At 33.7% G+C, this 24,822-nt stretch overlaps 1 protein-coding gene across 2 annotated transcripts in view; it reads left to right on the top strand.

The window, feature by feature from the left end:
- Positions 1-24,822, top strand: part of LOC115448197 — a 70,982-nt gene that overhangs the window by 29,678 nt on the left and 16,482 nt on the right. The window contains exons 1-2 of one of the 2 annotated variants that reach the window (XM_030175551.2): positions 4,471-4,713; positions 14,416-14,508. In XM_030175551.2, the coding sequence (XP_030031411.1) occupies positions 4,663-4,713; positions 14,416-14,508 (144 nt within the window). In that variant the 5' untranslated portion in view covers positions 4,471-4,662. Of the gene's footprint in view, positions 1-4,470; positions 4,714-14,415; positions 14,509-24,822 lie in introns of those variants that run through there. The other variant, XM_030175546.2, reaches the window with a different exon arrangement.

Below are 24,822 nucleotides of genomic sequence, written 5' to 3'. Positions count from 1 at the left end.
TTTTGAGTGAAGTCAGCGAACACGAAACAAGTTTGGGGCTTACTACGACCTACTACAAAATCAACAACGTACATAAATAACTTATGAATAAATTTGCATCTAATATATATCGAAGTAGAGTTCATAATCGTTAAACAAGTTTGTAAACAAGATAATAAAGAAAAGAGATAGTATGATAGTAGTAAAAAAACTGGTTTTGAGTGTGTATAATAATACGATACACTATAAACGTAATTTATATCTAACACTTACCATGGGACATGATGATAAGACGATGGCAATATATATTTATTTATATTAAAAACAAAAGCTTAGCTATTTAGTTAATAATAAAATGAATCTTTATTATTTTGTTAAATTATGGATTTAAGAAAAAAAACTTCAAAGCAAAATCCATATTTCTATGTTATTTATTTTTATTCACCTATACTTTAAATCTAATTATGTCTAGTTGAAATAAAGAAAAACATTCTCTTTATATTATGTTTTTTACATAACAATAATTAAATATTCAAGTATTTTACACACATTTTGGTTTAACGGAAATACTGGTTCCTTGATTAATTCCAACACAAAGGGATTTAAATTGGTTAACGACTAGGTTAACACGCACTATTGCTTCGTGATTGTAACCATACGAGGTTCAATACATTAACTAGCTGTTCCAAACGTGACTTGTTTATATTGAAAATATTATAAACTTCATCGTAAAAAACTTTTATGATTGCACAAATAAAATTTTACGTCTTCACGTTTATTTAATTTAGAAATATTTTTATGTTTATCGGAAAGAATAACTGTTCATTAAAACGTGTTAATGTCACATACATGTGAGTAACACTCAAAACATATCCTGAATGGTATTGTGTTAACATCAATAAAATAATCATGTAAACCTAATTACAAATTAATATAAAATACGACTGCAATTAAAATTATTTTAATTTATAACAGCCTATCAACAAGATTATATTTTATTTTCATTGTTGGTTGCGTACGGCATTACGAGAAAAAGCAATGATAAATGAAGAGGCTTCATTAACACATTCATTTAATTACAGTGCACAGTAAATACGAGTTAGTTGAGTCTCGTCAGTATGTCGCTAACTTCTTATAATGCAATCCCTTCTGCGTTCCTTCATGCAAGGAATGCCTGTTGTGTTCATATAAAAATATATGGCTTCATACATGCTCCTTATGTGACGGTTTATACATCGAAAATTCTGATCTGTATAATTTATATAAACCTGTATTCAAGATCAAGATATTATTAATTACATTTCGTCGCTTTAATACACGTGGGCGGGGTAAAGCTGTCTGTCGTATAACTTTTGAGAGAGATTCGTTTTATATTAAAGTTCATGATCCCGTCGAATCAATTTGAATGTCCGGATATGAAATGTTAGGTTGAAGACTATTTAGCTTAAATGTTTATTATGTATAATTTGTCCCTACTACGCTGTTTTTATTTAAAAAAAATCTCATAAGAGATGTTTACTACATATAAGCATTGGACGTTGTTGTCGATAAAATTTGCGGCTGTCTTAATCCAGGACTTATATTGGGATAAAATATAATCCTTGTCACTACTGATTACAATAATCTAAAGTAATTTATGTTTTGGTGTTGATTTGGGGAAGAATTTTTGATTACTTAACTGTTCAATATTTTGACATCTTCCCGGCTTTTGTATAGACACTTAATATACTAGCATTTAAATTATAAATAACAAACTATTTCATCACCACGTACTTCATTCAACCGCAATTTTTTATTAGGATAAACAAAACATCTCACAACTGTTTAAAACATAAACCTATTTTCCTACAGCAGATACTCTCGTCTCACTTCGACTGTTTATTTCTACTATGATTTCAGTGTTAAAAATAATAGTAGGTCTGGCATCATGGCAACATTCTATTTTTCAGTCAGACAGGGGTCTAACATAATTGGAACAAACTGCGCAATTACAGTGGTATGGGCCATGCAACACTCAACACGACGTGGTCACAGCGTTTATGTACACATTGGTTATTTATACTGTCCTAACTGGATTGACGGATGTTTTTTTAACTACTACCTTTTCTAGTGATAAAACTTTCACGGTGCTGTTTCGACTTAACCGCTTTTTCCAATAACCTGAGTTTATAAATGTACCAGGAAAGTCAGCCAAGAAGTATGTATAAGAAATCTTGACTAGAAAGGATCTATAGTTTACTATACAAGATAATCGTTTCCCACAAATTTATACAACTAATTTGAAGAATTTGCTCATCTCACTGTTTATTCTGCCTATAAAAACCTATTAGGACCCGAATTCAAAATAACAATAAGCCTAAAAAGGCTCTACGGTGTACTCGTTATTCACATGCATTACATGTCATGTTATAAGAAAGACACAAGAATTAAACTGGTTCCGTATCATTTAAGCCAAAAAATAACAGCATTGTTAGTATTCAAGAACATAGATGGACAAATCAATGCCACCTAACCAGATAGATTCTTCCATGCGGAAGACCTAGACCACATTCCTAGATTTTTTTATTCTCAGAATTTAAATGCTACTTGCTGACCTATTGAAACGCCAAAATGTAATAATATTATAAACGGCTTACAACTGTTTCTCTTCTTTTATGTAGGATTGATCCCTAAATTTAATTCACATTAAAGACGATTCTTTTATTTAAAGATTTCTTTAATCTGTGCATTTGCGGAAATAGTGTTATAGAAAAGTAGCCTTAAATCGTAATCCTTCAGTTTCTTAGTTAAACCATTGGCTAATTGTAATGCGAATATGACAACTGGTTTAACTTTGATACGTTCATTATGTTGCATCTGTTTAGTAATATAGGGTTCAAGAGCACCATCCTTTTGTCCGCATTAGACACGTGCGCAAGAGACAAAGGGAACGTGATATCTTTGTTTCGGGAAGCGAACACAGTTACTTGTTGTGTGGAAACTAACACGATGTTGCAACACTGCGTTTTAGTAGCTTATATGGGGTCAATTTTAAAGAGCACGCAAGGAAGTCATGTTCCTTTACTAACTCTATGCAGATTACATTTTCACGGTTTGCACTTAATATTGCATTATAGAGATGTTTTTGTATTTTTAGATTGTTGATTATGTTTAGATAGCTTTAAGATTCATTATCATTTTATATTCGGAGGGAGTTTTAACCAGTTAACTATAAAGTTCAGTTACTACCATGTATTTTTTTTATTACTTGAATACTACACAGAAATTATAATAATTACACGTTTTAATTGTAGAAGTGGTTGGAATAAAATTTCAGTGTTTCATATATCTATTTATTTTGCAATTGCAAGCGTAGCTTAGAAAAATTATAAATCATCATGAAGCATCTGTTTAGTGCTATTTTAAATTGGTCCTTTAAAATTTAATATTACTTTTATTGGAAGTGAAATTTTTAAACCACCTTTAGCAGGTAAGTCAATAATGCAAATGTTTTTATGTTTTAATCCTGCACCCCCACTGGCATCGAAATGTGTTCTCTCGCACGTACTGCCCATTTTTTCTCGACCACCTGCCTGTAAAAAAACTATAACCGGGGCAGGTAGTACGAATTATTATTATTTTTTACTGCCCCTTAATCTCAAACGGGATGACTTATAGACATCTAACAATAATCTTCTTAGCTACAGTTTGTAAGCGTTTCTGTTACAAAGATATTTAAAGGTTAGACGATTAAATACTTTGCTATTTATAGGCTTTCATTCTCTTTTGTGTTATTTTTCAACTAATAATGTGTTTGTTCCGTAAGATCACAATTAAGGTTAACATAATAAAGCAAAATAAGTATTTTTTTCTGTTATTCAGATTGACATTTTCTTAAAAGGTATTGACTATGAGTTAAGTCCAAAACTTGGTTTATATGACATATCATAGACGCGTGTTGGCAAAAGGCGCATTTACATCCACACGCATTTTGAATGCTAAAGCGCGCCTTGGGCACAGGATACAAGTAGTTGCGGATGCGCGTTTTACTAACGCACTTCTAACGCTTGTCTTTTGAATGGGGTTTTAACTTTTAGCCACTCAGAAAATAATCAGGTTTACATAGTTTTATCTCGAGGTGACATATTTTCATATGTTATTAACATTACTGTGATAGTATCAGGCAAACTATGTTTTATTCAGGTTCGGCAATATTTTTTTTGTATATAATATTTTAGCTAATTCATAGTATTTAATATTATATTGTAATTAACTTTTGTTTATTGAGACTCTGTAACCCTATAAACACCCTAAACCTCAAATCTTTTTCAATAAGAGTCTAGATACCATACTCGCAGACGGCGCGTGTCCTCGGATTTTATATAAAACAAAATGGCCGCTCGAAAAGAAAGCCTCCGTGCCAAGGTTTCGTTTTCGTAGGCCAATGCTTGTCGTAGCGCGCGGTAGCGTATTTAATTCGGTACTACGCCGACGCGGTGGTGCGGCGCTAGTGTCGCTGCTGCGCGCCCGCAACGCAACACTCCCACGTACGGGGCCTCATTGTAAACACAAAGTCGCGCCGGGGCGCATGCGAACCTTATGTTTTCCCATTCAAATGGTTTGTCATACGAAATGAAAGTTACTACAGACGTGGTGTTATGAGAACTGTGTTTTATGTGACTCTCGACTGGATTGCTATCGAATATGACTAAAGCTAAGCTGACAAAAAGCAGCGCTCTCTATCACAGTGCGAAGGTGAGTCCTTTCGATATTATTTATAGACGTTCGGCTATTTCATGAATGGAACATATACTATCTAGGGTGTACTAACGTAAATTCATTGAAACTATATGCTATTATTTGTCTAAAATCTGATTGCTACTGGATACGGTCATTCAGCATGTTATTTATGTAAATGAAGCGAATGTAATTCGTGTTACGTTAAACTTGCGCACTTTCATAGTAATTGTGTCTTAGAGAAAATATTTGTATTTCAACGTTCCCTCCAACGAGATAATTCGATTCAGGCCGGTTCTCTTGAGCGTTCGTCGTGAATCTTGATCCCTCCTCTCCCGCCTTCCCTGTAAAGCCTCCGAGGTTCCAATTTAAAATAAACGATTGCATCTTGTATAGTATACTTTAACGTTTCAGATGTTCCCTCCCAAACATTTTGATAATATACCAGTAGTATTAATATAAAGAGTCTCCATAGATCAGTATGTATTAAGAAACAATTGACGATAAAAATAATATGACCGTACCTATACTAAATGCAACATCTGAATTTCGTGTATACTACAACATTAAGCCAGGAAGAAAAGACTTCAACGCTCACGTGAGAAAGAGAAAGAATTTTTATATGGCGAATTGCCTTTGCGTAAGGGAGACGGATGTCGCGTGTAGTTGTTTTGTTTAGAGCTATATAATTACGGTCAGGGATTTTGTGTACAGGTATGTTTGTAGGTAGGTAGTGGCCATTGCACGGATGGACGATCTCCCCATTTTTAAAGGAAGAGGGATGCTCCAGTACAATAGGGCAACTTTGGACCGAGTGTATGCAAAGCTTGGAAACTTTAGGGTCTAGTTCAATTTTGATGGGAATCAATGATGCATGAATGAAACGATTCATTTATTTAATAGCCATTCAAGGTAAAAAGTTAACTTAATTGTATCTTCCAAACTGATTAATAAGCGAGCTCGTTTCTAGTGAATGGCTAGTAAATGATCAAATTATATATAGATTATACAAGATATTTTATCAGTAAGGAGTGAGAAATATATATATAGAAATAACGAGAGCAAGAGAGATAGAACATTTAAATAACTTCGTTTTGGACATTTGTTTTTTTTATACGTGCACGGCAATGTCACCTCACTGCACCTGATGGTAAGTGGAGTGGGGTCCAATAAAATGTCGACTGACGAGAGATGATTACCCCTCGGCAGACGACAAAATTATGCCGGCCTGTTAAATTCGGATAAACATAGGCTGATCCCAAAATTATAGCAAAACGAATAAGACAACTACGTTTATGCATATAGTTAAGAATTTATATATATTCATTCACAAACTAATAGAGAATAATAACAGCGCGAATTTAAGTTCTGAATTTAGCGAGGTTATTGTTACGTGGTTATTAGCAGAGATAATGAGTTACTATGAGTATCTAATTTAATTGTAATGATAGACGCTGTTTTCGGGTGTTGTAAAAAGCAAATTGGCTAAAAGGTAGAACGTTCTTGGAAATCGGACACACGTTCAACTCAATTCGCTGACCGGTTCTACAGCGGTCGTTCGCTTGATGTGCGAGCTTTTATCTTTTATTTGAACCTCTCAATAATTTCACCTCCCATTAAAATCGACGCGTTGAGATCTGCTCTAGTTGTTGAGGAAAATGTGTATTAATATTCTATAGATTAACCGCATAAGCTGCTGGAAGAAGTTAATTTTTTCGCTCAGTCTTCATATTTTTATGTTGACCACAATTCAATTCTTAATAAAAATATTATAATTATGTAAACATATTTTATTATATATAATCAGTCTACCGAATAATAGATATACCTTGATGAATATTTTTTACGAACAGCTTATTGTTATGTCAATTGTTATTTAAACTATTTTCCTCGTGGCGTTAAGTTTTAATGTTAGATCGTTCCAAGAAAGCAAAACCGTTACATCGAAACCCCGAGTCGCTAGATATAAATTTACATAGACGTTTGTTTTGTGGTCGCGCGTCGCCACTAACACCCACGGGATGTTTAATACCTATGAGATATACCGAGAAACCGCCGCATTATATCTATTACTTAGGTTATAATATGCCGCATTTTTTGCTCCTATGGTTGAGTGTTTCATATTATACTCTGCGGCTCGGAAGTCTCGGGTTAGTTTATTAGGTTGAGCTGCAATATGTTTAATATGATTTGACTGGAATTGGATCCTCCAGAGGTGGCTTATGTCAATTAGCCGGTCGGTAAAACTAATATTACTATTAAAATTTATCAAACGACGACAAATCTTTCTTTGTGCTGACCACACGTAATGTGATGAAGGCAGATGATTCATTCTCCGCATATCATAAGAATGTGTAAGAAATATTGATGAGGAAAGCAAGTCTCAAGCCTGAAGGCCAAATCACGTTCTACACAGAAAAGACTTGTACACAACGTCACCTGCACTGTTTTGATTAGTTAGGTATAATCAAATGGTAACAAAGCGTGACTGGCGTGTCACGGTACGCTACCTGCCTGGTTGTTTACAACGTAGCAGACGACACTGGTGCGTAAGTAATCTTATTAAAAACATGTATTTGCTATTAATAATTCGTAAATAATTTGTCATTTTATATGAAGTAGCTACGACGCTTCGTTTATTGAGAAAATATAAATATTCTAAAGTAGTCATCGAAGTTTTTAATCCTGTATATGTTAATTTATCGTGAATTAGGAATTTGAATGTTTGTTAGCCTTTCTTTTTTATCATTACGGATTAGATCTGTTAATGAAACAATTTAGGTAACGAGAAAATTAGTGAATTGTACATTTTTTATTAATGATAATTATAGACAATTTCATTGTTATTAGTAATCAATACTCACTGCACAATATCAGTAATGTGACTTAATTAAAACATCACACAATTGGCAATTAACTACCTGATTACTACTTTGAAATTTCAAAAATAATTTTAATTTCACATTCGTAATTACGTAACACATGTATTCGTAATGAGATTTTAAGTCCGATCCAATAAAAGAAAGTAGGCAGTTTCCTTAGGTTTACGCATTTCCTATGACGTCAACAATTTATGACAAAAAATATACGGTTGTTAGTAATAATGTGTTTAATTGTTTTCACTTATTAATCTCCTTATGGCTTTAGTTTTCCGTTATCGGGGTAGGATACATATTTATTATGAAGCCATAACGATCGGAGCGTACTATGATTAATTTTGCAGGATATTTATGATCGTAATTTTTGTAAGCTATTATTCTTATAAAATAACCATTTTTGAGATTTATAATTTATCGTGTTAATGCCACTTTATGAAATATTTCTATAAGGTATGAATATGCTGACTAAACTAGAGTAGAGATATCATGGGATGACCTCCTCGCTCATTGGTCGATGTATGCTAAATATAGGTCCATTACGATACGAAAATGGACCTAAAGTCCATTTTTGCATTTATTTAAACAAATCCGCTTTTGGACTTAGAAATGTTGAACAAACTATCACGCCATATTGTGTTTAAAATTATTAATACATCAAAGTTTAGGCGAGCCGTTTCCGTAGGGGAAGGGAAGTGCACCGGCTATATTTCGATTCAAATTCATTTCCGCTCCTCGTCATTAGTACAAAAGCATCGCTGTATTAATTTTGATATTGTCAGTATGATTAATTTTAAAAATATCGATGTAACTGCACTTTTTGCGTATTGACTCTTATTTAAATTGAACAACGCGTAATTATTGTTTCATAAGCGTGTATTTACTTTGATTAACAAGGTCCTTAATTAACTATTATAATTTTAATCATGTCTCTACATGGAGAGTTATAATACGGAGTAAAAACTATAAAGCATTTGTATTTAAAGTTCTGATTGCACGTCATAAAATGATCCCTTTATTATATTTATTGTTTGTCTAGTTGCTAGCTAAATACATCTGTTAAGACATTGCTACAGTAAATCCGTGCGAGCAGGTGAGTTCCCACGCGAGTCACGATGCATCAAGTGCAACTTTTTACTTCTTGATTATAAATTCAACGTGTTAGACGCATCACTGCCTCCCCTCTCTAATTCACATAAAAACGTGTGTAAACTGACCCTTAAATGATATGCTCTACTTTTATCAAAACATTTAGCAGAAGCAATAAAAGTACTTGAACTATGTAACTTCTATTGCTCTGCTTGTACTTTATTTATCCTTTCTTGAGTAGAGGGCATTTTTTAAGGACACTTTCACTTCTTATGACATTACAGAAAATTTAGTTTATTGATGCACACAAAAAGTCTATAGATATTGCAACACGCTTAAAAACGCTATCACGTCATCGGTCATTACGCTATCACGTAGTACAGAGTCACAGTTTACTCAACCGTTTTTACCCAAACTCAATGTTATAATAACTAAGTAAACTATTTGCTTTTAGATTATATAAATACAGTCAATACTGATTCAGTAGAATATCTTAATAATATTATAAAAGCGAATGTTTTTAAAATTGAACTATTTTTCGGATGTTATAGCGGTTTTATATTTTCATTTTCTCCCTGTTCGATGACTATGCACCCTTCGTGGTCACGGGGGGAGGGGGGGGAGGGGTGTTTGTCAAAATGTTTGGTTGTTTGTTAGACGTAAACGCTGAAATCACTGAAACAGCGATAGCACCCTGATAGACCATAATCATGAGCCAACATATTATAGTCTACTTTTATCCTGGTAGTTTGCTCCCATGGAATTTTTTGACAGATAGCATCGGCGTCGTATAGATGGCTCTATGGATCGCTACCGTGATTTAGGGACTTTTGTAGTGTGAAAGGCTAATCACGCAGGCAAAGCCGCGAGGAACATCTTCAGAGAAACACTTCGCCACGGGTGTTTCTAAATGTACAAACACCCGTGGCGAAGAGTCCATATAACTCGATTCCCGTCAGCTTCCTTTCATGTAGATCATATTATATTGAATCTAATTATCATTAGTATGATTTGCAGACCGCAGTCATATTAGTACCTATATATTGTGTCGGGTTTCCTTTCCGAAAAACTTCACCCTTCGCCAATGACAAACACTACGATTTTACGATATAGTAGGCTGTACACGAAGCGTATTATCGAACAAATGTACACACATGTAAGAGTATTTACGAGTGGCAGGGCCAGTAGTCGGTCTACGTACCGTTATATTCGCGATCGTAACTCGTTAAGGTCCGACCTGAGTGCGGGGAAATAAGCCCGTGATTGCTTTGTAGACACAAACAGTTTGTATCTTAAGCACGTGCCACGAATTCAACGGCCGTCGCGATGTGGTTACAAGAATTGTGGTTACCCTAACAATTTTTGCATATAATAATTTGACACGTTTATTTTCTATGGTTTAAGAAAATCTAGTTATAGAAGGATCAAGTTATAATTATAGCGTATTGTGTAAATATCAAAACAGACTAATAAGTGCCATGCCAAAATAGCTAATTGTTCTTATTTTTTATTAATTAATATACTATAACAATGAAGCCTGGAGCCACAAGCTTCCAACATGCGAACTGTCTAGTCTTACATCACCACCCTCGGTCTTTTTAACCGCGTTATAATTTATTTACATAATGTATTTAAGTCAAAGCATTATTGACCCTTGGGGCCTCACCTCACACACATCATATCATTCCTAAATACACGCTACATGGGAAATTAAAATAAACATGATTAGTTCCACTTTCTATCGCGCCTTATTCCTCAGAGTTTCGTATCACAGCAAACATTGACACGAAACATTGTTCTAAAAATCGACTCATGTGGAAATCGTTATCTGTTCACGATTCGACTACTCCATTAGCGAGAAATTTTATCTGTTTGTCACGCGTCTCAACATTCTGTGTAGGCTTTATACACTCTGTGGATCACTTAACATGCATTCTGTAAGAAAAAACCTATATGCAAACAGCCGGTGTGAGCTGTGCCTTCGTTCCTCTGTTTGTTCAAGGACAAGCGCTTTGTTGTGTATGTTTGAGATGCTTTTATATAACTACAACGAAATCTTAACATTCGTATGAAAAAGATAATGTGTATTGCAAACATGTGGTTGCGTCTCGGAATTGAAAAGTTAAATGCTCTTTACATCTCAGGTACAGCGTAACGAAAGTGTTCATTACTATTTACACTTTTACAATTTTTTTCCAAGCGGAAAAAAGTGCAATTAGTTTTAGAAAATACTATAAAGCACAAAAGTAGATCAGATTGACAATTTAGAGAATCACATTACCCCCTTTTCCTGAACCGTTATTTTTCTAACTCGATTCCACTTAACATTAGCAAAATGCATTGGATGTCGTGTGTCGCCGCACTAACTGTATCCTTGTTACGTGACTGAGAAAAATCACCATTTATCCGCCGCTACAGCACTAGGCTCGATTCACGTGAAGCTAATCGCTACCGGGGCTTGTTTGCTTGATGCACATCTGTCATCCTTCCGCCAGGCGTTGTGTTTTTTTTTTATCGGAAATTATTATATTACAATCTTTAAGGTTCTTTCACTGGTGTCAAATGTTGGGTGTAAGAGAGAAAGCTTCGATTCACTTACACGGTGAATGCATCCACGTGTTTCTGATATGCATATGGTAGTTTGCCTTTTAAAATATGAAAAAATAACCATATTTACTCGTAAATTTACGAGGTGTTGCTCCTAGCTTCGCCCACATGGAAATCCTTTCCCGAAATAAAAGTTCCTAAATCACTGTAGCAATTCTTAGTGCTAGCTAAAGTACGCCGACGCCTTATATAAAAAAATCATATACAAAATACGTTATTTACCATGGGAGCAAGATTCGGGACATGGTTTACACGAGTGCCAAACGTCATTCAAATCCATTCAGTATTTGCGTTTGTTTACTTTAACAATTTTTTTTACAAACTATCAGATTTAAAATATTTTTAAGAGTAAGACTACCAGTTATTGAGCGAACAAAGTTAAAGCTCCGTCGTACTATCTGAAAGTTTTTAAGCCAAAAGTCATAGAATAAAGTCTCTGCCGCGATATTCTCCCAAGTCCCACCGTGATGACATGTTGCTACGGTAAGCGTAACTACGTGTTCCCTCTTCCACGCTAAGTCTTGCTATGGAATAAATTAATATTAATAAATAATTATTTGCATAAATAAATATAAACGTTGCAACTTTAATGTGTGTTATTACTGCTGGCACCGAAAATAGCTAATAGTCAGAACAGCCTTGACATTTGAAATCAGACGTATGTCAATACGGGTTCTCGAAGGGTATGCAGAGGTGAAGTTCCATGCATTTGATCAAGATACAAAATAAAAGATTATTTAAGAGGTGCATTGTGCGCGACGCATCTGCTCTGACGAGTTTGCGCCCACCTGCCTGCCAAGCGCCCAAAACAATCGCGAAAAACTGCCGATAGCTTACGATAACAGGTGATGTAGGCTCAGACGAGAAACCTCTTTTTGTGTACATTGAAGAAGGTTAAGACGTAATTATTCACATTAGTGATGATGGCGCAAATGTGTTGCTTGTTGATCAATAGTGTGTGACTGGCGTGTACTTTCATACCTTTTATATATTACAAACCGTGAACTACACGAGACAAAATAAATATTTCATCATATAAATGGATATTTATTTTTTATTGGTTAATAACTACCTACACATATGAATGACACAATAACGAATGCATGACATTTTTGATTAATCAAGAGCTAAAGTTTAACCTCTATGTATGACATTGTACAATTTAACATCAGGGCTGTCTTAAACAAAAAATTACAGTCTATTATTATAAAACAGGAACAAAGACAAAATAATCTAGCAACATAGACTATGATTAATTTCGATTGTTAATTTTAAACCCCGAGGCTAGTTAAGTAAAACACGCGAACCGTTTGAACAGTCATTAAAGTCTGCATTTATAAACGTATATTTGTATACACATTAAAAACGCTTGTATAGATGAGATCAAGAAAATCGGAGAATAAACGGCACCTTATTTCCCGATTTCGCAAAATAATTGTGTTCACAAGTGGCCAGTTTTAATGAGTGTAAGTGTAGTTGGTGTACTAATGATATTAGATTCATATCTATATTATAGATAGCTTATCATGAAATGGACGTTTTCCTAGAAGGCTTGTGGGTGAGATCTTAACAGGAAGTGCGTCGGCGTTATGTGGTCATTATGTGTAGTCGATACGTTTGCATATATTTAATATTCATATTCTAATATTCTTTAATGGCATCGGATTAAAATACGAATGAATGCAAAATAAACCAGTTTATTTGTATATTTTAAAGATATTGGACATGAGTATATATGAAGCAGCATGTTATACACTTTTTAAGTTTTAATAATATCTAATCTTTTTAAAATTACTCCCATTATTCTGCCATCATAGTGAAAAAACGAATGTAATTTTTTTTCCAAAATTGAGTCAAATACATATTTGTAATCAGTTAATAAAGATATTTCTTATCTTCGTATAAAATTGTATGCAGAAACAACCTTTTTCCTTATGGCGGTAATATTTTTTCAAACGTTTACAACTTACCAGCGATTCATTAACATACAAAATATTTTAAATACTTTTAAATTAATACAAATGTACCATAACAAACTGCAAAAATGCATATTTTTATTTGGATATAAAAAATGCGTAATCGAATTTCATGTGATATGCAATGTTATTTAGTGTTAAAAGATGGGTTTACGGTAAGCCTGTACAAGGTGTTTCTTCTGGACGTCACATGTGGATGCCACCTGACATGCCACGTGCTCCCATAACGACATATTGCGGTTCGTTATAGTCGTTATTTAATTCTTGTATCACTTCAAGATTCGTATTTCAGAAATATCATGCTCCATTAAAAGAATTTAATATTTATATGTTTTTTATTTTATGTTTGCACACGGAATTGGTCAATTACCACATAAATAAAAGTATTTTTGTGTACGAATAAGGATAAATAATACAGACCAATGCTTAATAAATGTCTGAAAATGTGGAACGTAATAAATGTTATAATGTTATTATGAAAGATGCTAATTCAATTCAGATAACCGTTTTAAACCATATTTTATTTTATCTGCACCATATTTTGAGAATATCTTAAATATTTTTAAATATTAAATAATAATTATGTTAATATCATTCTACGTTTGAACATTTGCAAATTTTTACAGTAAGGTGATACACTTGACCGTTTGTTAGTCGGAATACATTGGTATTATGTAAAAAGCGTATAATGTAGTCTTAATTAGTGCCGATGAGGTAGGCATACAGCCTAGAGGCTGTGCCGCACCTGTTTCCAGCACATGTTCAATTAACAATTTTGTATCATGAAATTCAAATTATACAATTTTATTTACCAATTACCAGTACCATGTGTTATGGATTGAGTTTCTACATGACTTTTACCATTTATTTAACAGATCTTCTATCTTTATGGCGATAAAATTTATGAAGTAATATGATTCCTGGATACAGCAAACAAATCAAACTGCAATACAATATATATTTTCTTAATTGATTAAATATCTTTTAATGTAATTAAAATTTCACTTAAATTTTCATTGAGTAGACCTAGCCCTCGTAGGTAAAGGGTCAAACAAATTTGTACCACACGGGCAACAGCAAATTGTTATATTAAATTTATACCAACAAATTCTTTATTCTTTACCTTTGCTCATCTTAATATATGCTCTATAAATTTTATTCTCTTGGCCCAGGTGCTGTGGCATCTGGACATTTTCCGGCGCAGCTTCCGCGAGCTGACCGGCCACGCTTGTCTCGGACCATCCTGCATTTTTTGCGCTTTAAAGGTAAGTAATTACTTGCACACTACCCTACTTATACAGCTGAACATATTAATGGTATTGAATTGTTAAAAAATTGTTTAAAACAGTGTTATGACCTTTAGCATTGTAATATTATATTATACATTGTCTTTAACTTGATGCTGAAAAGTACATAAAGTTAGGTAGACATCCAAAAGTAATTTATTCATAAAATATTATCGTTCTATTATGTTTCTCTCTTACAACTTCTATGTGAAGTTGCCTAAAAATATGTTTCTTTATATGAGCAATTGGTTTAATAATGTCTTGAATCGTTTAAGTTCCAACTTGCATCATATAATTGATGTACTAAGACATTATTTTCTGTCACTTTACGTTCTCTGGTTGAACTGGCGTTACGTAACCAGATAAGGTTTGTTCAAAAGTTATATAATTTTTTCACGCGAAGCATGATTTAGTCGTGAATAAAAAGTCTTTGTTGAAGCACTTTACTGTGAAATTATTGCTCTGCATTTGAGAAACACGAATAAATTTACAAAATTACATTATATTTTAAAGTGCTATGTTCTAAAGACAGTAATGTGGAGAAGGCGATGTATGTTTACTTTTTTAAAGCTAGATGTCGCTAGTTGTATTTTTATTTTATAAATATATTTTTTTGAGGACTTTATTATGCAAGATGAGTATTCATTAATTATATTTGAAACAGAACATACAACCGAATCGGATAAGCCATTTTCATTAAAATGCATCAAATGTAACATTGTGTACGAGAATTCACGAATTCGTCAAAACTCTTGTAATAATGAGTTTACAGAATAGAATATGATATATAAACAAATGCAATAAATATAAACTTAATATTTTTACAATTTCATACATATATTAAAATAAACTTATCACAATTTCATCTTTCGGTAGGCTACGTAAAGTTACTCGTTTTTATGCCAAAGCAGCTCTACGAGTAATGCCGACTAGGTACATAAAGGTACAAAGTGCGTACCCAACAAAGAGAAAGATTTTACAGAGTGACCCCGACTGCCCCGGTCGTAGACTAGTAAGACCTTTAGCGAACAATGGCCTCTGTTTGTGCTTTATTCAAATCAAATTTCAAAGCTTTCGACTTGTCCTCAATATAAAAATTAGTAGAGAATTTTTAATTCCACCGTAGAACCACAATAATTATAGAAGAGGATATTTTCAATTAATATGCGTGACTTAAATAAAGTAACTAAAATGTAAGACTATTAAATAATTTATGCGCTTGCATTGAAAATAGAGCAATCTATATAAAATTGATATTTTAGTCATGGATGAAATTTCTTTTCAAGCACGTCATGCTCCGCACTACATAATTATATCGAAGCGTCATCTATCATTTCGAAAATGCTGTGTTTTCTCATAAGCAATTACTTACTGGAGACGCGTGAAGCCTTAAAATAGCTACTTTATTACGAGATGTGAGGCTAGATCCAAGATCATTGCGGGTTAACATCTTGGAGCGGAGCGAACAAACTGGTTTTGTAGAATGGGACGGGTTGGAGCCGAGATTTAGCTATCTGTCCTATACAAACTTATACCGCGCCGCGCTAGTCTCTGGCCGATGTTTATGGCTCTTTGTCCTCGAGTTAATGCTGTATAAAAACAAACAATAAACAAACCCTTGAATGCAGACTTTCAAGTTGCAGTTTACGAACAAAATTCTGACTAATTGAGGTAGTTTACGTGTGTAGCGCACGTCGTGTTAGAAAATTACAGTTAATATTTTTTACTTATGTGTCTTTATTTCGTTAACAAACATATTCTTAATAATACTTCAAATGTTGATATAGAAGGTGAAAAACCCGGTGCGTTAAGTCTATAAGACTTAGTAGCTTTTTCAAACGTAATCTGACATCTTTGTATGTTTGGGATTTCCAGACATTACCACTTATACGTTTACTAGGCCGAGGTTGTACGTGACAAGACATACAACACAATATCAAGAGATCATAATTAATACATGAAAAAATATGAAGAAAAATCTTTGATTGAATCACTAAAAATTATAAAATTTAATAATAAATGAACGAATAAAAAATCATAGTATGCTTCTGCTCTACTACAAATAATAAACCAAGAACATAGATTGTGAGCCTTCTTAGGAACCTGGCTTTCTTCGGTCACATTATTTATAATCCTTTAAATTACAAGTACATGTCAACTTTTATTTTTCTTTCTTCTTTCTTGCATCAAATTTCTATAATGTATACCACGTTTTATCTTTTTCAAGTAATTAGCATACAACTTTTTAAAAAGCAATTTTCAAATCATTATGTAAACAAGATAAACTGGAGCGTTTAATGCACGACGGTGTTTAACTCTTTTGTAACAAGCTCTACCTATTTTTGGAGAGACTTCGCATCACATGTGTGTGGGTGATAATTATTGGCTTATTATAATAAAGCTTCTGTATCCGGTTTTTAAATGTATTTTATGAATGAAAAAGGTTAAGGCTCTTACGCGCATTCCCCAGTGGAGTTTCTTTTTTATTGATTTTAATTCGATGTGATAATTTATTCCATAAATAAGTCACTGGCTATTGTAAAAACCTTAATATGGATAATTGGAATATTGTATACTATATAGTTTTATATTATACAAAAATAAAACCAAATTTCTTTAATGCAATCTAAATATTTCAAAAAACATATAGATGCTATGCAACCAAAAGCGTTTATTTTAATTTTGTAGTGCTTCCTAAATCCAGCGCCTAAAACGAGTTGTATTTATGCTTAGTTTATTTTAAAATCTTATACGACATAGAAAATAAAAGTAAGAACTTAATATTTGCGTAACCTATATGTATTTTGATTGATGGAAACAAATGGAGCCACAGACATTCTTTGTCATCAAAGAAGAATTTTACAGCGCGACAAATTGCAACTGCATACAAGATTGCAATATACATAGTGGTACACGATGTCTTCGCATTAAACGCATACCGACTAATCTATTTATACCCGTAACTGAAAATGTATTTACATGGTAGAATGAGCCAACTATAACTGGTCCCTGATCTAGGCACGTACTAGCGGTAGCGTGTCGCGGCATTACGTGCCTACCACAGCAACTTCGCTGGCCAATTACTATGGCGACATTATAGTTTCCAAAGGTTTCGCATTAGTTATTATAATGTTCCAGATTTACACGGTACTATTTAAATTTTAATTTCATAAACAGCGTTACTGTTAGTATATTGTTAGTGTAATATCCTCTTATTTCCCTCAGAAAAAGACATGATTCTTCCTTTTATTATTACTTTTAAAACGGAACCGTGCATATTAATTCCTCATGGTACTTTTTTTAGCAGGAATAGCCAGTCGAACCCTTTGTATCCTTTAATTCGTTACCGCAGGCATCGACGGATCGTGAAAACCTTTGATTGGCCATACATTATGGCTTCATGGGCTTAGATCACGCAAGAACGTGCCACGATCGTAACGCCGAGAGGCCTTGCTTCGGTTACACTTACTCTTGTGTTATAAATAATATCTGGCACTGCTCAACAAATTGGCGTTAAATCCTGAAGTGTTTGAGTTTATAATTGCCTGATAATTGTTAGACGGTTATAATAATAGAGAAGAAATATGATCTCATCTATAAACAACTAAGGGTGATTATAAAAAATTGCAAACAAATATCAAGAAATAAGAAATTAAAACTTTATTGTATTGAATTTAATTAGACCGAAATACATTCAGTATACTTTTTGCCGGAGAAATACAAGTTACGCGGGTAATGTTGTCGTCACGGACAGTACTCGAGCACTTCTACGTATAAGACGAGATAGATCTACAGTACACCATAACACCATACGACTATAGAGCAGCGCACGCGCAGCTGCAGGACCGGTTTTGGCTTCTCGTTTACACCAACTTCTGCCATGTCATACCCGTTGCTATAGTTTTTATCTTACGACTCTAGAATCGGTCGATCTTCGTAGTACGTGACGTGGTTTGCTCGAAAAACTAGAGCCTTTACCTAAATATGCAAACTGTTTTCGAGTTTTGTGAAAGCAAGATTGTTCGACAAGTTGTTCTAGATCTGCTACTTCTTACAACTTAATAATAATAATAATAATATCAGCCCTGTATTATATACTTGCCCACTGCTGAGCACGGGCCTCCTCTACTACTGAGAGGGATTAGGCCTTAGTCCACCACGCTGGCCTAGTGCGGATTGGTAGACTTCACACACCTTCGAAATTCCTATAGAGAACTTCTCGGATGTGCAGGTTTCCTCACAATGTTTTCCTTCACCGTTAAAGCGAACGATAAATTCACAAAGAATACACACATGATTTTTTAGAAAAGTCAGAGGTGTGTGCCCTTGGGATTTGAACCTGCGGACGTTCGTCTTGGCAGACCGTTCCACACCCAACTAGGCTATCGCCGCTTTCTTACAACTTATCCCTATTTAATTCAAGAAAAGTATTTTATTGTAATAATCAATTAACATTAGTATACTGGACCAACATAATGAATTAAAATTCGTTGTTTGTCGCTTAGAGTAATTTACTAGTGTAAATGAAACCTTTAACATTTTTTGTATATATGTTTAGTCAAATCAATCAAAAATGTATATTATATGCTTATTTCAACTGAATCACGAATGTATATTATTAAAATATTGTTAATCTTGGCATCACACAAAAAATAAAAAGATCGTAGTGGGAGCTAAGTAAACTGAAGTGAGACTAACGCACCATAAAATCGTGGTCTAGTCCGCGTGATTTTTTTCTGTACGTTCGTATTTGACCGAGGCACCGCCGCGCTACCGTCGCAGATTGAATTGCATAATAATAAATACGTGACAATATAAATTTAAAGATAGCTTCTATTAAATTCTATTTAAAATAGTTAGAAGCAATTAAATGAAGCTCCTATAAATTTGCCATGTTCCGGAGACAATTTAAGATTCATTGATATTGTTGGCGTTTTCCCTCCATACTTTTAACTAAAAGTGCCTTGTATACACATGATTCGAAATAAAATGAGTCTAATAGTTTAAAGATGTGTTATGAAATATCTTAGCTTTAATTGCAAGTAAAATAAAATGATAGTATTTAAAATGAACCATCTCATAACAGATTTTGCTTATCATATTTCGAAATCGACCCACCTGTGATTGTGCTTTTTGCTGCGTGTCAATACACAACCATAGTTTCCTAAACCCCTATTGTGTGATGTGTTGCAAAAAATGCGTGTATAAACCCAACATTACCTGCATTATGAACACAGCATCCTGTGCGTTGTAAATCAGTATCGATAACAATAGTGGATTCTTCGGTTATACTTTTCGTTGCCGCTCGTAATTTCAATTAATGGTCCAATAACCCCGATTAACAGTTTTGTTAATTTTAGCATTGTAAGACGATCCGCAGATATTGTACCATTTTTAAACGAGGTATTTTCAGTGCGTTTGGAGACACAGAAATTATGTTTCAAAATAGTAAAAAAGCGCATTGATGTTAAAGTTATTAACACTCTAGTATAAGGTTGTGTTTCTAAAGAAATAATGTAATATGATAGACTGCATGTTAGTTAAGCTTAAAAGGTTATAAGGATTACGTGGGCGGGTTAAAATATCACGCATTGGTTCAAATTACAGGACTAGACGGCTTTGTAATCTGGTTGACACCTACTTTGTCGTTTGTGACCAAGGTTCTCGCCCACCAAGCAACAATGAGATCATGAAGCTACATTTCTAGATGTGTATTTCGATTTGACAATATGATATGACAGTAATGTCTGTAATTCTTTAGAAATACATCATTTTAAAAGAAGTATTTCGTAGAGACACTTTATAAAATGCATAATAGTTGTTTGTTTGACATAAGCCCTATTTTACAACATAACCAGACACCATTGTTACATTGGAAAGTTCTGAAAACATCTCGAAGGTACAAGCCCTAACGCACGTGCAAGTGCTGGCCGCAAAGTAGAGCCGGCGCTATGGCGCCTGCATTCAAACGCTTTAAATATTCCTTAACTTTGTAAATACTAACAAATCACTTGGTATTATACTGCTCTATACATTTTGATGTATGGCGATATTAATCGCTTTTGGTACAGTGCAAGCGACTGTTGCGTCAAAGTTCATGGTAATTGCGTGGGCGGAATAAATTATTGTTTAAACGCTTACAAAGTATTCTCAAGGTACATTTTATATAGTAAAAATATTAATGAATGTTTTAAAAGATTTAAAACTGTCATTTATAAATCCCATGGAAAGAACTAAAGATACTTTCGACTGATCAACTTATAGCTAATAAAATATTCTGTTGAAATTAATTGCAAGAACAATAAAGGTTATTTTGGCAATGCTGGTTTGTCTGCTAAAATTACACACCCAAAGTTGAGTCATGTCAATATTGTAATTAAATTCCTGTGGTTGCACGACCCATTCTTTAATATTTTTGTGACTGTAGCTTTCGTACTCATGTTTTATGATATGTGCATTTTAAACACATGTACTTACAAAGTACATTTATTTCAAATGTTCTTTCGCCAGAAATTTAAATTTAAATTTTAAATTACTTAATTAAATTCCACATTGAAATACATGATAACGCTTTTTTATGAATTAGTTTACAATTTAGATATATATTATGGAAAATACTAGCCAAGTCAGTAGAGACGTCGTGGTATTTCGTCAACAAAGTGTATAGTTTTTAGAAATCAACGAAAGTTGTTTATTTTAATTTTTCATATACAAGAACCATTCTAGTTGCTGTCGAATCGTCTGAGACCCGTAGCACTAGTGAGCAGTGTTCCGGTTTCTAGGATATTGCACTCAGTATAATCTATGGTCATTGTGAGACCAACATCCAATCTCAGACTAAGAAGTGCTTTTCAGTACCGTGTAGAGGTTTCTAAAAAAGTTTAGGTCTCAATAGAGCTTACTATCAACTAAAGGATTCATTAATATGTTCTTTTCGCAAAAGGTCATCGCATCAAACATTGTATCCTGCTATTGTTTGTGTTTATGCGCGGCATCAGCCTTTTGCTTCGTTGCCTGCTTTATGGTTTGCAACATATAAAACTTTAATTACTACAAACATCTTTAACAAACACATTCTTAGTAAGGCAAATGTTATGGCATTTTATACGAAGGTTGTCAAGTTTGTTGTTACTTTGAGTTGTGTGCGAGTCCACAGTTGACTTGCGTAAAGTATGTTTTATTGCAACATTCATAAATGTGCATACCGGTTTTATTTTATTAAGATATTTTTGATATGTTCTCTAAGATTAATGTTGTTAGGTTCAAATAGATTATTTAAAGTAAATCGAAGAAAATTATAATGTTTTTTTTTTCTAATTTCTAATATTTTGTGGAGTCCAATTGACATTAGTTAGATTGAAAACTACTTTTTGTAACTGAGTAACTTTAATCCTGTCCCAATGTGTATTTAAAAAGCACTTAAACAAATATCTTAAAATTTACGATCGTTAGTTGACAATTACAAACTTATGTAAACATACTTTTAACAATAATCAGTAAGACAAAATTAAAAACGAGAGGTTTAGAAACAACACGGTAGGGTTGCGACAGACGTACACTTCAACCTTCAAAGCGAGTAGCCAAGCTCGAATAGCTTGAGGAATGCAAAATTATTTCAACTATTATTTCTGCCCAGTGTTATCTACTGTAATTATTGATAAACGCTGATTGTTATAAAACTATTTGCCTGGTAGCTTTGCTTCTACAGAACTTCGTTGAGTGAGGAATTATTCTCATGTCAATAAAATACCAGAGTATAATTACACAATTTATGTTTATATTGGCATGATATTTTGCATTTAATGGATTCTGTCTAATGGTGCTTTAGTTGCCGTGTATGTATTTTTTTTATAAGTAATGTAGATTTCAAAAATGACTGCACACCAATTACCTAGAAAAATATATCTGCCTCCATTAAGTAATTATTGGCCAGTACAGTACCTAACGGTCACCGTCTCAACATTTCCGATAATATATTTTTTATTGGTTTCAAACTGCAAATATTTGCGCAACGAAGTTGACCAGCCGGGCCAAAACGGAAACTCTATTAATTTAAGCGAGTTGTCGCAGACGTTTATTTTTAAAGTAAACTTTATCTCAGTTAGGAGGCCAATATTTGGGCGTGAAACTCGTTGTAAGTGAAATGAACAAGTGTGTACGAAGTGGGACATCGACATACATACGAGTAAGATGATACCGGCGTTCGTGGCCATTTTACCGGCGACACTTCATATTGGATACGTGTTGTCTCGTTGCCAATTCGTACGTGATCATCGGCTTTACAAGATTATCCGCCGACACGAAGTATATTAAGATTATAGAAAATTGCAGTTCTCTGCAATTAATGTTCTAATCAAAAATAATTATAATAATGGTCCTAAGTTATTTTTAATAAATAAATTGTCTGCGTTTCCGAAAACAATTTGTTTTTAACATAGTAAAACATCAGAGTTGACCACCGATGATCTGTAGCTAACATTTTATTGCCGTGTGAACGTCGAAGGTTCTATTGTTGAAGTCAATGCTCTTTCATAGAGAAGTCCACGTTTTCTCATGACAAAGCTATACTTATTTTCTTGTAATTGTCAAACGTTTACTTTTGTCCAGATGCACGTTATTCTCAGCTGCATATCGACACAGATCACGCTGTCAATTTATTTATCAGGTCATTTCTATTTTACTTAAGTTTACATTTAAACTGCAAATTTTACTAGAAATGAAAAATACCAAACGGCAAATTTTTATGTGTGATTCATTTGTATAAATTTAATTATACTTTACTACATTATTTATGATTGATTTGTGTTTATCATTATATTGACTCCCATCGGAATAGTTCTATTACGGTACGACTACAGTCTAACTTCTCGGGTTCGGTCTCCAGGTCTGGCATAGATATTGGGTTTTTCTACTCAGTATCAGTGTGAAGTCTGGAATTTGTGGCCGATAGGCTCTCCTCCTATCGCATCATGGAACGGAATAAACATGGCGGAAAGTGAGTGCACTAGTTGCGTCTCTGCCTACCTCTACGGGGATAAACACGTGATTGACTGTGTGGGTAATCATTATACATTGACCTTATTTCTGTATATAATTAAACTCACTATTATTTTATTAATATTTTAAGAATGTATGGAATTTCATTGAGCATTTATTGTTGTGTAACCTTCATATCGCGGTTACCTTCGGCATAAGAGAAACCTTTTGACATTTACACCTCGTTACTGCGCACGAACGCGTTGATAAAACGAATTTCTTGTCTTTAAAGTCTATGATCATATTGTGTGACGTTTGAATAGATTGTACTGTGTATTGTAATTAGTAGAAAGTTGTTCTTAGTATTTTTTCATATTTGGTCGATTTGATATGCTTGTCAAATTGTTTTGAACTTTGTCCTACAAATACGGGTAGTTATTGTTGTGTAGTTCATGTGAAATAAAATTCATTCCATACTTATCGTAAATTAATTCAACACAATTTGTTACTGGTAATTTTGATTGCTTGAAATTCTTCTGGAGCAGACGTACTTAACTATTCTCTTTTGGGATGAATAGTAGACTGTATATTATTTTTTAATCAAAATACGCTCTATGTACCCGATTCACGCGTGACTAGCTAAGTAACATCACCAAATACTCCCATATTTAAAATATTATAGAGTAAGTTGTTTTTGAAAAGCAGTATATGCTACTAGAATCTTCGTTAATTATCGATATTCTTTATGTACACTATAATTACTATTTTGATCATCAGTACTCGTAACTCCTGTAATGAACCTATTACGTGTAGAGTTTATGTAATCTGACGCCTGTATGCAACAATAACAAACAGCAGTGATAAACATGTGATCGCGTTACAATGTTGTGGCGATACCGATATCGATATGTTCGTATCAACAGTGTGGATGTCACATTACTTTAAAATAACAACCCACTGGGTTTGTTTTTCATATAAATTTTGATTAGTACCTTTGTGACACTGGTTTGTGTTGTTATGGAATAAATGTATGTATTTTTTTTATATAATGACGATACTAGCTTTTACTAGAAGCTTTTGTGAATCTACCTGAATGATATCAATGTTAACGACTCTATCAGGATTTTCTATGATATACAGGGATTGGTTGCAAGCCTGAAGACATAAACTTTTTCTTACCAAATTAGGATTTAAATAGACCATATTTCTATTGGATACCTTTTCTGCATGTATCACGCGACGAAACCGGTATGCCAACCGCAGTCTTACCCCGTTTACTCAGAATTTTACATGCAGAATTGTCATTTTAAGAGTGAC

This window comes from Manduca sexta, chromosome 20 (assembly GCF_014839805.1).
Source record: "Manduca sexta isolate Smith_Timp_Sample1 chromosome 20, JHU_Msex_v1.0, whole genome shotgun sequence".
NCBI lineage: Eukaryota > Metazoa > Arthropoda > Insecta > Lepidoptera > Sphingidae > Manduca > Manduca sexta.
The sequence above is the reverse complement of the archived record's forward strand: the minus strand, read 5'-3'. Positions and strand labels throughout refer to the sequence as shown.